The sequence below is a fragment of the Bactrocera neohumeralis genome, chromosome 3, assembly GCF_024586455.1.
Source record: "Bactrocera neohumeralis isolate Rockhampton chromosome 3, APGP_CSIRO_Bneo_wtdbg2-racon-allhic-juicebox.fasta_v2, whole genome shotgun sequence".
NCBI classification, from domain to species: domain Eukaryota; kingdom Metazoa; phylum Arthropoda; class Insecta; order Diptera; family Tephritidae; genus Bactrocera; species Bactrocera neohumeralis.
In genome coordinates this window covers 7,643,591-7,660,828 of record NC_065920.1, presented here as the reverse complement: position 1 = coordinate 7,660,828, position 17,238 = coordinate 7,643,591, and the positions used below count along the sequence as shown (strand labels likewise).

The window sequence follows — 17,238 nt, the reverse complement described above, 5'->3', positions numbered from 1 at the left end:
AGGTTTCATAATGTATTGCCGATTATTAAAGTACTTTAAATTTTATAAGTTTAAATATATATTTTTTTCTGTATTGCAAATGGATATTTGGAAATTGGCAGAGGAATTAAATTTAAATTCAATCGATTCCTTTCACATTTAATATTTTTTACAGTTACTTACCACATTTAAAAATTGACTATCACAAATCCGTATAAGTATATGACAATCTGAAAGATAAATACAAAAGTGTTAATATGAAATCTGCTGATATATTGGGTAGTCGAAAAAGTCTTTTCGTATTTTCTGGAAATTTCGACATTTCGATTTACACTGTCTCTAGCGGAAAAATGGCAAAAAGTGGTCGATCAAAATTGTACATATTTGTTGATGTGTATTCAATTATGGTATGTATGCATATACTAGGTTGTCAAAAAAGTCTTGCGGTATTTTCGCTAGTTGGCGCTAAAAGCGCGTAGTTCTAGTTTTATTCGTCGCATGATATACCTTTTTGGAAAGCTCATTTCACGCGCTAACGCGTGTTTAATTGATTGTCGTTTCTTTTAAGTCGTTCGTGAGTTATAGCGTCGCAAACATGGAGCAAAATAAAGAGAAAATACGGCATATTTTACAGTACTACTACTATAAAGGCAAAAATGCACTCACAGCCGCACAACGATGATTTCAACGTTTTCGTTCTGGTGTAGAGGTGGTCGAAGATGCGCCGCGCTCCGGAAGGACTGTCGTCGAAAATTGCGATAAAATCGCTGAATTGGTCGAAAGAGACCGGCATAGTAGCAGCCGTAGCATCGGTCAAGAGCTGGGCATGAGTCATCAAAAATTCATTTCAATTTCAATAACAAAAAAAAAATCAATAAAAATACCGCAAGACTTTTTTGACAACCCATTATATACATATACATATATATATATTTATTTAGGATGGAAAAATGGCGCATGCATAATATTTATACATTTTTTTTCATGACGATCACAGCATGTCAATTTTTTTGTTCCAGTTGCTGAATCATTTTAATCGCCGAAAAATGTACTCCGGATCCATATCTACATACAGTTGCTTTGTATAACATTTTGTTGTTTTTTCGATTTGTTTTTTCAGTTTAGCACTGCAGACGAATTAACACGATGTTGCTGATTACCTACGTGATTTATTTGCGAATTCACTTAGTAGTAGCGCAACAAAGACAGAATAAATAGAATATATGCATATACTCTATAAGAAAACAATTATATAATAAAAATCATAAGAATTAAAAGCAAAAAAAAGTACTGTGTAGTTGCTTTTTCACTTTTTTATTTTTCTTTTTGTTAAATATACAACAAAAAACGAGGTGAAATATTTTGCTGTGCGCCGAAGTTTTCCACTTGAGTGATTTGCGGAAAAATTATTACGATTACAACAAACTAACTTTTTTGTGCTGAATTGATTAAACCAAATTTGTATGGAGGAGTGTGTTTGTGTGTGTGTGTGTAGTTGTGGCAACATTTGAATTTGGCGTTTATGCGATAGTTAAATTTGCATATCGAAGCGCTGACCTTAACACTAATTGAAGGAAACAACTGGCTTCGATCATGTAAACAAGCAACAACAAAAATAAATATATATGGCAGGTAGAAGTGTATGTATGTATTTATATGAAATAAGTGACAAAATGTGTAAATAAAGCAGTTGTTGAAAGCTGTTAACTTTAGCTATCAGCAGACTAATGAAATAGTACTTTAATTCGGTTAAATAAGTCATGTGAAACGAGGACGGATTGCAAAGTCAGAGCCTCTTGTTGCAGGAGAAAATTTTTTTTTAATTTATCACAATTGTGTATTATTCAAATAGGCTGGGTAGGTACTTTAATATCGATTAGATATAACACTAGGATGGAATGCAGAAGAAGCAGCAACTTGATAGTGGACCGAAAGCGGAAGGTTGCTTAAGTTCCGAATGAACCAACCGGGGTTATCCAACATGAGATCACTATCTGGAGTAGTGCTGGATCTTATGTCCTTCAAAGATGATATAACAGTAAGTGGGGAATACATCTACCTTCTGACTATATACAGTTGAAACCCAAACCTGAATAAAGTAAAAGTAAATATCTCTTTCTCCTTCAAACGTCATTCCTTAGTGGACATGCTCAAGTAACAAGAGTTGTAGTGCTGACGGCAGTCAGGTTCACTAAGCGCAACGGACCCAGATTTATAGCCGTCGAAGAACTAGCCACTCGGCAATTATTTGAGTAATTTTTCCTGCCGCTCCGATAAAAACAAGAGCTGTATCAAATTTATGCGAGTAGAACACGAGGTCGAATTTACTTACATTGTCCCAACAAAGAAAACCGCTTAATAGAAAAGGAAACTAAAAACTAATAACTTTTCAAGCCAAACAACATATTTCATCGTATTTGCCGAAGCTGCAGTCAGTGAAGCCATTATTACTGTAAAAATGTTAGAAGTTCACGCAAGTGCGGAAAGTTCTCTAAGCGCCATTCACTTGTGAGTGGCTAAAAAAGATTCTTTGACATATGGCTTAAGAACTCACGACTACCGGTCCTAGACCAAGTTTGAAGGTGAGAAAACGAATTGAATCATGGTTATGTGCTGGGTTTAAGATCCGCCACGTAAAAAACACTACCAATGAAAATAAAATGTTAGGCCTCTTCTAATAAATACACTGTTTTGAAGTAGGAACCTTTAAGTTCTCAGCTTCAAATTACAAGAAAGCTCCTATTGCAGTTAAATTTGTCAAACTCTTCATTATTTTTCAACCCGTTCCAGAAAACGCGAAGGAGCGCTCTTAGAAATCTGAATAAATATTTAAGTACCGCTTATGAACTTCATATCATCTAGAAGTGTCCTGTTTCGTACCTATGTATATTCATTTTAAAACTAGCGAACTAGCTCCTTTAGCTTTGAAAATCAGAACACATCATGTTCAGATAACGTCTTATGAACGCCTGTCACCAACACTCACACTGTTTAGCTCGTTTAAAGGGTCTCAAGTGAAGCAGTCAAATAATTCATTCCTAACTTGAAATGTCTTGCTCATTAACTGTGGAACATTTTTGGGATTATTGTCTGGGGGGTGAGAAATTCCAAGTCAGGGTGATGGTACTAGGTCAGTCAGAACATACTCACCCCCCAGATTAGCTGTTGTACTGTGTTATCTAGCAGCAGTGCCTACGAAGCGATTAACATAAAAAAACAATGATTTATCATATCACCCTCGTACAACAAAATAAGAGCATAGAAGCAGCGCCCAGTTGGTGGTTAATGGATGTAATAAAAATCCCAACTATCACCACAGTCTATTACCTTCTGGCTAATTTTTTTAGTCAACTGGCGTCAAGTTGTTCTTATCAGCTTGTAACTTGGTAATTTGGTGATGGGTATGGTGGTGGGGACTCCAAGTTATACCATGTTGACTATAGAGCCATTGCATGTCGGCATTTAAGGACTTACTAAGAATTAAAACGAATTGTTGCTTTCATTAAATTACTAGCAAAAATGTAAAGCCATAACTCTATTCTCTTTAATCCACAATATCAAATTTCTAAGTTAACGATTGAACACTGGTCTTTTTATGCCACTTGTACTGACGCACATTTGTATGACAGTTTTTTAGGAATAATTTGCCACAAATATATTTATATACTTGCAGCTTCAGCTTTTTTATCGGAAACGTTATATTATTGCGATTGCGTACTCCTAAATTTCGTTAGAATTTTAATGAACTCAAATATGCACTTCTGTGTATTTTTTGATGCATTTAATACTGATAAGCTCGGTCCCACACTAAAATCATGATTCATGCGATAATTGAGATCAGTTCAAAAGTAATTTTGATAAATGTTGGAGAAATAAATAAAGAGCCTGTTAGAAAAAAAGGAACTGCTTCTCGTTGCATTTTTCTTTTTTTGGTTGTACACACATTTGTATGAGGAATTTTTGGGAAAATCAAGATTTTTTATCGGAAACTTCATATTCTCGCGGTTGTATACTTCTAAATTTCGTTATAATTTTAATAAACTCAAGCAAGCACTTCTGTATATTTATACTCTTGCAACCAATTGCTAAAGAGTATATTTTTGAATCATTTAATACTGATAAAAGCATAATTCAGGCGGAAATTGTGGTCAATTCAAAAGTATTTTTGATAAAGGTTGTGGAACAAGTAAAGAGTACGTTAAAAAAAAAAGAAACTGCTTCTCGATGCCTTTGAAATTAGGATTTTTAAATGTATAGGAAATCACTTGCCGCCTTATCAGTTAAATTTATCGTTGTATGGACAGTGTCATATCGATCTCAACTGCTTCTTCAAACTCTGTCTGCTGTAAACCCATTATAAGATGAAGAATCCTGCATGCATCCATAGTTTTACTCAGATTTGTAAAATCTGTCGTTGAAACTCATATGTGAACTCATGTAGAATAATGTGGAACAGCGCCCACAATATACTTAACAAAAGATGTAGATGCTTAATATGCTTCCTCTACCTGCATACCATAAGAAAGTGATCCATCTCTGCAACACTCTTCTTTTAAGTACTCTTGTTATCTTTCGATTGTAATAACCTATCAGTTTCAAATCATTCCCAGAAAGTAAAAGCGCTTAAAAGACGCTTTTAGCTCGGAGATTTATTTTCTCAAAATATTTTAATTAATTATTAAAAACAATTTTATTAGTTTCATTTTAAATACGGGTCTGTAGCCAAATAAAATAAAATCACTATGTGTTAGACTTCCTTGTACCCAGATAAGACTAATTTGTGGCACGTTTCTACAAGCGACATTACCGAATGGTGAAATAAACCCACATAATATGTAACGGTAAGAAAAAAATCCATGTCTTAAGGCAGTGGCTTATATTGGCAACGCTTTTAGTATAAGATATGCATATTTTGTAGACTTACAAAAGATTAATTAATGAAATGAATGCGATTTTTTTTTTACAATGCGAGGTACTCTAAATATTTTAATTTATAGTGGCAATCGATCACCGATAAATTTTACATACTAAAACTGTACTTAGCATTGATAACGGTTAATATTAAATTATATTAAATTTACATATTCTGACAATTTTCTATAAAATAGGTCCCAGTTCTAAGTAAAAACTTTTAATCACAGGATCACCACATGAGTGATATAGTTTCAAGCTACCTAATATTTTAATATTTGAGATTAAATTAGATAGAAATAGATGATTAATGCGGTCTCTATACGATTTAAGGGGCTTGACCAAAATATAAAACGTGCTTCAGTTTAAAAGGGAAAATGGGCTTTTCATAAGCTTTTATTTATATAACGCCTCGACATTGATTTGAATGGTTTGAAGTGATATAGCACTTTACGATTTGACGAAAAATCAGAAATTTTGAAATATTAAAATCATTCATACTCATAAATTCGTTGGTTAATACATTTAAGCTCAATAACTTCCACAGATTATACACATTTTACTGGGAGCTTCTCGTGTATAATAATTATAGATCATTAGTATTAAAATTAGCAAACTTAGAATTCAGTTCTCTTTCCTTGGTTAGCTTGGAAGAAAAATTCCAGTTTTGAATAGTATTATGGAAATTCAACATGAAATCTAATTAACCATTTTATAAAATATAACGGTGAATATTTTTTATAACATTTTGGCCAACTAGCAATCCTAAGTTCAGCCATTTATATGTCACTCGCTGACGGAAATCTGGGTTAGATTAGGATAGGCCGCAGAGTTGATCCAAAATCGATGATCTCTTAAGACAGATGTTCGTCGTTTGCATTACCCACAAACTCTTAAAGGTAAATCACCAGATCCTCATAGATCGACGAATTAATTATGATGAATAATATCAATCAACAAATTCACTAGGTTCGCTAAAAGTATGTCTATATTTCAATCTTCGTCTGGCAAAAGCCGGGCAATAAAGAAGGAAGAGACAAGATGATTCCATCTCGCCTCTCTGCATACAGCTTAGGCAAAGACGTCCGATAGAATATTTAGCCGCACCGCGTGTGAACATATTGAATCGTGCTCAGTCAGAATATATATTGGCTTTGCTAAAAGCCAGTAGTTCGGACGACCTCTGACAATCCAAAGGTCCAACGAAAGAACATAAAAAGACATCGAAAAATCGTCCCGCTTCCAAACGAATAAAAATGGGAAAATAGGGGCTTCCAAGTCTAATATGGAACAGCTTGAAGGCACTGCTAATGAGGTCATGCACTCCTTGACTAGTTTTGACTGCACAGTCAGTGAGTTCAAAGCCAATACAGCCAATGGAAAGCTAACTTAGATAAATATATAATATAAGCTAATGGAGAGCGGTGGAAGTTCTCTCATCTGAGGCTGTTCTTCTTTTCATTGGCTTTCCCCACTTGCGTGAACTTCTACACATAGCGCCATCCATGGTCCTTTGCTCATTGACAACGGCGAATATCGCAGCCGATGGAACGATGAGCTGTATGAAATATACGACGTCATTGACTTTGTTCAGCGAATTAATAGACAGTGGCACGCTGGCTAGGTCATGTCGTCCGAATGGATGAAAACACTCCAGCTCTGACAGCGCCTTAGGAAGTAAAGGATGAAAAAGACCTCCACTCCGTTGGACAGACAGATCAGCTAATTTTGGAATCTCCAATTGGCACCAAACAGCGAAAAAAAATGGAAAAATGACTGGCGCGCTGTTGAAAACTCGGCTATAAAGAGGAAGAATCGAGAGCGGAACATCAAATGTTACATATATGTATGTATATATATAGATATAAAGAAAGATTTTACTTTTTACCTTATATTGCTAACAACTTTTGAAATCATCTTTCGAAGTCTTTCTATTTTACACTTGGACTCTCTCTGCAACCATATAATAATCTAGATACGCGATACCAAATTCCACGCAAATGATGTCGCTATTCATAAGCTTCATTTAAATTAAAAACAGACACAACAAAGTTCACTTTCAACCAACACAGGTTCTAAAAACCTACGCACATAGTCAGTACGCCTTCTAACAGTGCGATCAGCGTCCAAACGCAGAAAATATGGGTAAGTTGGTGAATCAAGAAAGTTCAAAAATTAAAGAGCGCTTCTTTGGCCTTTTGTTTTTGCTTTCTGTTCTGCAATTCGCATGACGCACAGCTGCGCACTGAACGTTGAACACAGGTAGTCACATAATATGCAAGCTTACTACGTGTGTTACGTCACATGAGAGAACCCGTCAACTGACAACGACTGTTCGTTGACATTTGGAAGCCGAGACAGCGGTAAACCTGGTCACAACTAATTGGCGATATTGTCATATTGAGCAGCAATTGAGAGATAAAACAATATAAGTTAAATGCAGAAATCGCAGACAGACACAAAAGAAGAAAAAAAAACAATATAAGAGACAAGCAAAAACAATACAAACAACAAGCAAGAACAATGCGAATCAAGAAGCAAAAACAACGCAAATCAAGAAGCAAAAACAATGCACATCAAAAAGCAAAAACAACACCAACAGAAGCACATGACAATCGCACTTTTCAGTGCATTTTTTGCGGAATTTTTGCTTTTGTTGCTGCTGTGCTTTATTTGCGGTGGCGGGAATTTTCACCGCCGCCCCTTCCATGCATACGAAACAAGTTACCGGTATTTACCGAAGGCATATCCAAAACTCAGCTGTTTCATGCTTTAATAATTTGCAAATCGCTCACTGTGTGCCGCCGCGCTGCGCTCCGCTGCCGCACTTCGCTTCACTTTTACTGCCGCTTGGCGCTTTTTGCTTTTGTTTTATTTTACTTAATTTTATTTTTATCAAAAATAATTTTTACGCTGATAATAATAATAAAAGTGGTATTACCCCGTTGGGTCAGTTAATATATGTACATAATTGCCAAAATTAGCTCAGCAGCAAGGCGCTCAATCGAAGTGAAAAAGAGCGCGCGAGAGAGCTAAAAAGACGGAATAGTGTAAAGTGTGCGATTGTGAGCGGAAGCGGGGGCTACTGTAGAACAGTAGCTGGCAGTTGCGCTCAATAAGGTTCGTAAATGGCGCGCTGCGATCGGCCATATAATACATATGTACACTCGTACATACTGCACCGCTGGACAGCTGACAATGGCAGCAGTGAGTTGAGAACGCTTTAAAGCACGGGAAATACATATAAAAACTTTCAATGGGATCACAAGATTTTCAGTTAATTTTTGAAATTCACAAACGGCGGTTGACGCGCACAAGCAAAGTGAAGTAACAAGGATAATAACTCTTAAACAAGGATCGAAATAATATTTTATTTACGTTAGTTTGTGTTTCGCGTGTCGTCTCGCATTTCTTGCAGCAGATCTAGCAACTAGATTGCTTTTAAGGGATTAAAAAAAATATAAAAATTTATACAAATTAGATTAATATTAAAATTAATCGAAGAAAAATCTCATTTTCAACTATTTTAATAAACAAAAGCAACAATAAATACAAAATGCAACAAATTAAAAGTATAAGAAAATTGACGGGCTTCCTGTTGCTTGCGTGCATAGTACAAGGTAATTTTACAATACTCATTCAAAATGTTTTATTAGTGTTTTAACAAAAGTTAATGTGTGGCAACATTTGACAAAAAACGAACAAAATTAAGTGAATTAAATAATTCAGCAGCGCAAAAATCCATATTCGAATGGAATTTTGGAGTACTTTGTGCAAATTTTACTAAGCGAGACCTCTATGTGCATCAACTAAGGGTTAATAATGTGAAAGAAGGAGTTATATACGTACAATAAGTGATTAAGTTTTATTTAAAGAAAAGCTTAAAGGATTTTTTATAATTCACGTGTTGCTTGGTTCAACACTTTTTGACCATAAGTTCAAGTTACTTGTATGACAGCAAAATTTAGTTTTCATGATTAACAAACTGTTGAGTGCCGCCGATAACAAATTAAATATCAGAAAGTGAGTGATCCAAGTTTTAAGGGAGCAGTTGAGAACTCCATGATTTTTTTAGATACTCATGAGTGTGGCACGTTTGAGCTACTTGATTTCAAAATGCTGAAATTTAAGAGAAAGTGCAGGATCCCTATACTTTTCTGCCCTTTCGGCGGAAGACGAAAAATTCGTTTTTTGGTTCGCCGACTAGCTGTCAGTTTTGAAATACTAAAACTAAACTGGGCTCACAAACCACAATTAATAATAAATTGAAAATATGCACTATAATATTGGGTAGTCGAAAAAGTCTTTTCGTATTTTGTCAATAGATGTCGTTGTCAGTTCGTCAGATAGTTGTGAACACAATAAATTACGATAAAAAAGTAATAATATCATGGCTAATGAACCAAGCTCCATAAATTCTATTTTTGAATAAATTTTTATAAGTTGTTGAAAAAGTACAATTAACAATTCTTCGAGGAGCTGTTGTTGAGAAAATATCTGACCCGTACTTCTTGGCTTCAAACTACCAGCATGTTTTTTCTGGATGTTGCAAACCTTATCGGTAGATCAGCAGAACTAGAAAAATTAGATATTAAATCATTTTAAAGATTTTCATAATTCAAACTACCCATAATGGCCAAAATCACCCCTTCCTTCACATTAAGACCAAAATAGAAATATAACAAATCACTGCTAATTAATTAGATTTATAATTAGAAGAAATTAACGGCTACAGTTTTTATGTAGCATTTCTAAAGTCACCTAGTAAAAATGTGAAGACTTTCTTAGTACAAACAACGATATATCAGAACTTCCTAAGTTCAAAAGTTCAATCAAATTTTCTATAAATTTGCGCCAAATTTTTGCAAAGGTACTATTGCTTGGAATGTTACTGTGTATAATATTCGCTTCATCAAACTTTGATTAGTGGCGAATAGAACAAACAAACTGGTATAAATCAAATAGTTTAGATAATTATCTTAGTTTCTAACGTATGTGAAATGCAAAAAGAAGAAGCGACTTCATCACACCCATATTAATTTTATGCAAATTGATGCAATTAAAAAGTTGATTTTCAAAGCTAAACTCGAAAGTGGGAAAAACAATAAACCACTTTATTAGATAGTTATGGATTCTTGATAATTTCAAAATAAATCCATTGCAAGTGCTGAAAATGTTTTCGTTTTATGTGGCGAACTCGCAATAATGCAAATACATATATATGCATACTATATACATATAATATATAGCCAGTCACAATAATCTGCGAACAAACAGTAAACTGTTAATTAAATGTTACCTTACGAACACAATGGCTGGTGAAGTGCAGTAAATTGAATTATGATCGAAAGTACGCATATAAATATATATATATACAACATATGTACATATGTACAAAAATGTGTATGAATTTATGGTCTTGTAGATTTGTAAATATTCACCTAAACTGACATATTTGCCTAAGCTATTAGACACTACTTGGCAAAACGGCAACAAATTTGCTATAAGCCCACATGTTTATACATAAGTATACTTTCCTATATACTTAATGAAAACTAATATCACATGATTAAGTCTTAAGCTGTTTGGCTAATTAACATGTATGGTAAATATAATAAATAAATTTATAGGAGTATGTGAGAATAGTAAGTAAATGTTTCCGTGCTGCGAGACACGTGAAAGAAAATAATAATAAACATGTTTTGACGGCGACAAGAAGGTTTTTCTTGTTCACTTAGCAAATAAAAACTAAAGGTTTCTGTTACAAACGGTATATGGTTTGTAAATATTACGAGCTCAATAAAAATAAAATATAAATATTAGAAAATATGTACAAGTATGTATGTATAGTTAAACGACCCAAAACGTTTTCCTGTTGTTTTAATGCTGTAAAATTTGAATTTTTTTATAAAAAATAGAAGAAGAAAAAACAGAAATAGTAAAATTATAATACCGAAATTTTTCGGGATCCCGATATTGGTTTTATAAAATACTGAAATTGCATTTTCATTTTTTATAAAAAAGGTAACAACATAAGCCCGAAATTTCGGTATTACATTACATGTGTATTTTAATGCTCTTAACTGTTTAATTTCAAAAAAAAAAAGTAAAAATACAATCCCGAAATTTTTCGGGATCACGATATTTCTTTTGTTAAATCCCCAAATTTCCTTTAATGCATTTTTATTTTTTATAAAAAACAAACAAATAGTATTATCAAAATCGCGAACTTTCGGTATTAAGTTGAGGGATTCCGAAGCATTACTTTACGTTGCATGTGCATTTTAATGCTCTTAAATTTTTAATTTTTCATAAGTATAAGAAATAGTAAAAAATAACATAATACAGAAAATTTTAGGGATCACGATGTTGCTTTTGTAAAACTCTAAATTTCGATGATAAACTTACATTTTTTTATGAAAAGGGAAAATAGTAACAATATAATGCCGAATTTTCAGTATAACGTAGTCGGGATCCCAAAACGATGCTTTATGTTTCATGTTAAAAACATATGTAAAAAGACAATCCCGAAAATTTTCGGGATCACAGTATTGCTTTTTAAAATACCGAAGTTCCGATAAAGCACTTTCATTTTTTATAACAATTATAATCTAGAAGTTTCGGTATTACGTTGACGGGATCCCGAGACATTAGTTTTTTCTTCCATATTTATTTCAATGCCCTAATATTTTTAATTAAAACAAAAAAGTAGTAAAAAAGTAATCCCGAAAATTTTCGGGATTTCGATATTGGTTTTGTAAAATCGGTAAATATCTTTAATGCAAAATAGTTCAAAACTACGTGCTCTATATACATTTTTTTATTTGAATTAAATTACGTATTTTATGTACGTATACAAATTAGCACTCATAAGTAGGCTTATATTTACATATTTACATACTATATATAGTACAACGTAGGTACATAAAGTAAGAGGTAAAAGTAGTTTGACACTCAATATACGCATTTGGCAATCAATTTTTGTAAAAGTGCTTGCAAAGCGTTTCAATTTAATAATTTTATTGCAATACAAATGCCTTTAAACATTTACATATTTACATATAGCGAATGGCAGTTGAGAAAGATACAGATATAAAAAATTAAGAAAAAACAATAACACATTCTCATATTACTATATTTCGTAACAACAAATAGTGGCCAACGAAAATATATTTCAATATGCCAAAAACAGTACTTTCGCATACAGTACATACCCAGCAGGAAATTCAATATAATTGACACACTACCAAAAAGTAAAGAAAGTTTGCGAAAGCATGCAGCTGAAGTAAATGGTTGAATTATTTACATATGTAGATTATTGTAGTCTGTGCTATATGTATATACTTTTTTTTCAAAATTCTTGTAATGTTTCACTCTATTTCTCACTCAAATTTTATAGGAGTAATTGTAAGCGAAGCGGCAATGTGTAGCCACTTTATACCTATAATTTAGTGGTGCTTTCTGATTCTCCTATTTTCTTTGTTTTCTAAACTAATTATTTCAGTTGTTCAAAAAACACTTCATTTTTAATCCGGCACATTATTTCATTCTAAATTCTTAGATTACCATTTCCTGCGCGGTCTTTACAGCGTTATAACATACATAACTTATAATTAAATGTTAAACTCAAGCGTGGGGAAATTTTAGCAGCAATACAATGTCTGCTGAAATAAATTATTCAAATACTACGAATAGTCTGCATAAATTAATAATAATTTATGTTCAAGTAACTACTAGCCTTCAACTTAAGAGAAAATAATTAAAATATACAAGTCTATTCAACTGAAATGTTAGAAATATACTTAAACGAAGCAAATAAGCTGTGCAATACACTTTATTTTTCATAGTATAGTACTAAGTATAAGTAACTATAAGAGTAAATTTTTCCACTTGAGAACTGGAAACCACATTATCGTGTATTTGAAAAAAACGTGTTTGATTTTTGATTAAAAACTTATAACTCGTTTTAACTATTTGAAAAGCATATTCAATACTGCTTTGAATAGGCACCAATGCCGTCTACAATAACATATAGGTATCGTGAAATGATATATGTATATATGTACATGTATATCTAAACTTTTGAAAACGGTCATATTAAAAAAAAAGAACTTTATTCAACAATAATCGGTAGCTTTTCTGCAGACCTTCCGACAGCTCAGTACTTTACCAAGAATGAAATAAAACTTTAAAACAAAACAAAAAATATGCAAAAAATCTGCTCTAACCAAGCTGTCAATCACGGCGTGGGTGTAAGGTTATACATATACTATATATACATATGTATATACATATGTCTGTTTTTATGTACCTTTACTTCTTTGTTGTTGCAACTCAAATATTTAACCCGACAAGTGCGCCTTGCTCGCCTTTAACTCTTCCCTTTGTGTTCTTTGTCTTCACAACATTCTGGTGGTAAACAAAGCCAGAGTGACAGTTGTTAAAATTGTCATGATAATAGTGAAGATCAACAGATGGCTAGGAAATGGAGGAAGCCCGCATAGCAGCAAGGGAGACAAAGAAAATTATGATTTCCTTTTTTTTTGAATTTATTTTTAAAAATAAATAAAAGAGTTAAGCAAATTGAAAATGCATTGATAAAATAAGAAATGACGTGAAATAAATTCAGCGAATGTCAGTTATTTTTAATAAAAAGTAAGTATGTGGTACATAAAGGCATAGCTAATTAAACTCGGAGGAAGTCCAAGTGATAAGGTTCAGAAATAAAAATTACCAAAATGCTAATCAAAATGTTAAATATTTTAGCAAAAACATTTTAACAAATATTCAATAAAATAGTCGAAAAAGTCTTTTCGTATTTCTAATCAAACTTCAACTTATTTTTTTTTATATTTATAACGAACTTTAATGAACCATATATGTACCATTTTGGTCGACCACGTTTTGCCATTTTTCCGCTAGAGACATTATTCCATCAGTGTAAAAGTTTTCTGATTTCTCAGCGAAAAACTGTGAAAATTAATTTTCACAGGCTTCTCTTGAAGCCAACTTTACTCCATTAAGGGAATTCTGCATTGTCCGAAGCAAATGGTAGTCCGATGGTGCAATCCCAGCAAACACTCAGCATAACCTTTCGAGGCGTCAATCCTGGCTTTGCGACCATTTGTTGAGCTTCACCACCCTTGGACCATGATCTTTTTCGCACATTATTGTCGTATTTGATCCACTTTTCGTCTCCTGTTACGTCTTCTGATGCAGATGTTAATTCGGTCTATTAAATTTTTCATAGACAATTCATGTGGTACCCAAACATCGAGCTCCTTTTTGTAGCCAGTCTTTTTTAAATGGCTCAAAATCGTTTGATGATGAATGTTAAGTTCCTTAGCGATGTCATGGCTGCATAATTTCATCAACTTTTTCAACGATAGGTCGATCAGAGCGAGGCATCTTTCATATCGAAATTTCCAGAACGGAAGCGAGAGAACCATTGTTGTGCTACACGAACTGATACAGCATCGTCACCGTAAACTTCACAAATTTCTTCCCTTTTTTATAAAAAAAATTTCAAAGAAGTGAATTTCTTGATGATTTTCACTAATTTTTGAACAGCTGTAACATTTTTTTCAATTTCCCCGAATTTAATTTTTTTTTGGCTAAAGATACTTCTTTACACTATGGTATGACACAATGTGATTGACAGCACTGGAGATATACCACTGCAAATATATCTATTGACAAAATACGAAAAGACTTTTTCGACTACCCAATATATACCTTTACATATATTTGTTTTTGATATTGAGTAGTTTACACCTACTATATTTGATAAAGAAGATCTCAGTTGGTATACAAAAAATCTAGCAGCTGATTTTAAGTAATGCAGATAATTTTATCAAATACAAAATGGTTATAAACATGAGCATATACAGAAGTAGGGTTAAAAACAAAAAGTGGTTTCTTCTAGGCTTATCTTGCTATATTATTTCAATTCCTGTTAGAAAAAGATTCATACTTAATATTACTCTCGCAACAATATTTTGAGTTTAATCGGAGTAAAGAGAATATCAAACACGAACAAAACCTTATTATTCACTAAACTTCTAAGCTTGCGATAGTCAGCTGTCTCTTCTCATTTAAAAAGTGTCTTCCATAAACGAAAGCTGTATAAATATCCGATGTAAATAATTTATGAGTTCTTTGTGATTATTGTGGCAAACCTGTGCTAGTTCGATGAACCGAGATAAACGACTCTTTATTGCTGAAAATAATTCCCAGAATTGCATTCTTTTATGAAAAAAGTTTGTGGTTTTAAAAAGTTGCATAAAATACAGAAATTCTTATAAATATTAAGCGCGCTGACCTCACCCCTTATCTTTTTTTAATATTTGATCGCACATAATAATTATGTAAACCACATAATCGTGAAAACCACAAAAAAGCATACACAATTTTCGATAACAAAAACCCCAAAATCACTGTTAAATAAATATGTTGCCAAAAATTAAAATTTGCCCTTGGGAATATTATAAAAAACCAAAATTCCCCTTGGAATATTATTCAGTTTTGGGAAATTTCACCATTTAAGAACTCGTGGGTGTGATGATGGCTTACATATAAGAAGCACGCTTATGTGAGAATTAGTATTTCGGAGAACAACATTTTTTTTAGGTAAAACATAATAAAAATCTTTTTCATGAAAAAATATAATAAATATTGTGAAAAATATACACCACAGTATTTTTTAGGATTTTCTTTAACAAATTTACATGACCACAATTTTAAATATATATCAGTTAAATCAAGAAAGTAATCTAAACTGCATAAGAACTCTCTTTTAACACTCAACATCTCACTCTCTACTTTCGCAGCATGCCACAGCGCCACAGTCACCTCCACCACACCACTCATGTGTTATGTTTGCGAGAATTGTGCGAAGGTTACAAACGAAACGCCACTCGTAGCATGCAATGCGGAATTCTTCGAACAGAGCAGCACTACGCTCGAACCCACCACAGAGCCCAGCACGACCACAACAGCTGAGCCAACAACGGACAGCACAACCACCACCACACTTGGCACCACACTCGCCACAACAACCACAGGCACAACCGAGGTGACGACCACCGAAGGCAGCACAACCGAAGCAGTGCCGACAGCACCTACCGTTGGTCCACCAGTAACCGTACCCACCCCACCTGATGTCGGCACCGTTGCTGCTGATTTTTTGCTCACCACTGAAGTGACCGTCGGCAATAACACCACTGATGTGACCGCTAGCAATAGCAGCACCGAGAGTACAGTTGTCTATGAAGCACCCAAAGCGTTGCCGCTAGTTGGCGACAGTTACACCTATCACTGCTTTAGTGTGCAAAAGAAAGGTGAGTAGCGCAACAGCTGATTGCTGGCATCAGTCAGTTGCATAATGTAAAAAATGTGTATATGTATGTGTTTATTTTTGTTATTGCAGTTAACGGCACTGCGCAGATGGACCGTGGCTGCTCGCGCGTTACCACCATGGAGAGCGTTTGCGCTCAGCTGCAGGCGCAGAATAACGGCACTGAGGTGAGCAAGTGCACACCCTGCTCGAATAACAGTTGCAACGGCAGCAGCGCGCTTGGCGTTTCCCTGGCCGCGTTGATGTTCACGTTGATTGCTGCACTGCTGAGCCGGCAATAAGGCGTCGTGCTGTGCTCGTAAGTGCCGTTAATGGCACGAATCAGCAACTGACAGCGTGTGTGTAGTGAAATTGACGGTATTTTAAACCAAATAAACAAACATTTTGCTAACTGTGTGGAGGAAAGTCAAAAGACATAGTATTTTTAAAGATGTTTACAAATAATTTAGTTTGTATTTGGAATTAAGTACGAAAATCATGCAAATCGAAATATTTAAATTTAGAATTTTACCAAAATCCTTATTGTTATCTATATTTTAATTTTTTTCATAGGTTAACAAATAATTTTTACAAAATAAAAAATGAAAATTAAACAAAACAAAGTAATATGTACTGGACTTTTTATTAATTGATTAGGGCTAAATGCAGATTGGCACGAAGAATGCAGAAACAAAAAATACGCAAAAAATTGTTTTTGGTGGAACACCATGAAATATAACGAAGAGATAGAGTAGGAAAGCAAGATAGAGTAGGAGATAGAGGAAGGGAAATTTATCAGAACAATTATACATAGAAAAAATATATATACGTATTTATATTAGGGTGGATAAAAAAGATTAATCTCCGTTTAAAAAATATTAACGATTAAAGTTTAATTATTTTTCAATCAGTCCATGAATATAAATCGAAATACTTACAGTTTTATAGGAACTTTACTGCTCTATAAAATGGTCTCATATAATTTTTCGATTAAGTTAAGCGTTTACGTTACG

General features: G+C 33.6%; 1 protein-coding gene across 1 annotated transcript; it reads left to right on the top strand.

The window, feature by feature from the left end:
• Positions 1–8,057: 8,057 nt before the first annotated feature.
• On the top strand, positions 8,058–16,852 carry LOC126753885 (uncharacterized). Its single transcript, XM_050465630.1, has 3 exons — positions 8,058–8,510; positions 15,720–16,229; positions 16,319–16,852. Exons 1-3 carry the CDS (start codon positions 8,447–8,449, stop codon positions 16,525–16,527), a joined length of 783 nt encoding a protein of 260 aa, XP_050321587.1. The 5' UTR covers positions 8,058–8,446; the 3' UTR covers positions 16,528–16,852.
• Positions 16,853–17,238: the final 386 nt, after the last annotated feature.

Coding starts and splice junctions, on each gene's coding strand:
- LOC126753885 (XM_050465630.1), top strand. CDS start 8,447: ATGCAACAAATTAAAAGTATAAGAAAATTGACGGGCTTCCTGTTGCTT. Junction 8,511..15,719: donor GCTTGCGTGCATAGTACAAG/GTAATTTTACAA, acceptor CTACTTTCGCAG/CATGCCACAGCGCCACAGTC. Junction 16,230..16,318: donor CTTTAGTGTGCAAAAGAAAG/GTGAGTAGCGCA, acceptor TTGTTATTGCAG/TTAACGGCACTGCGCAGATG.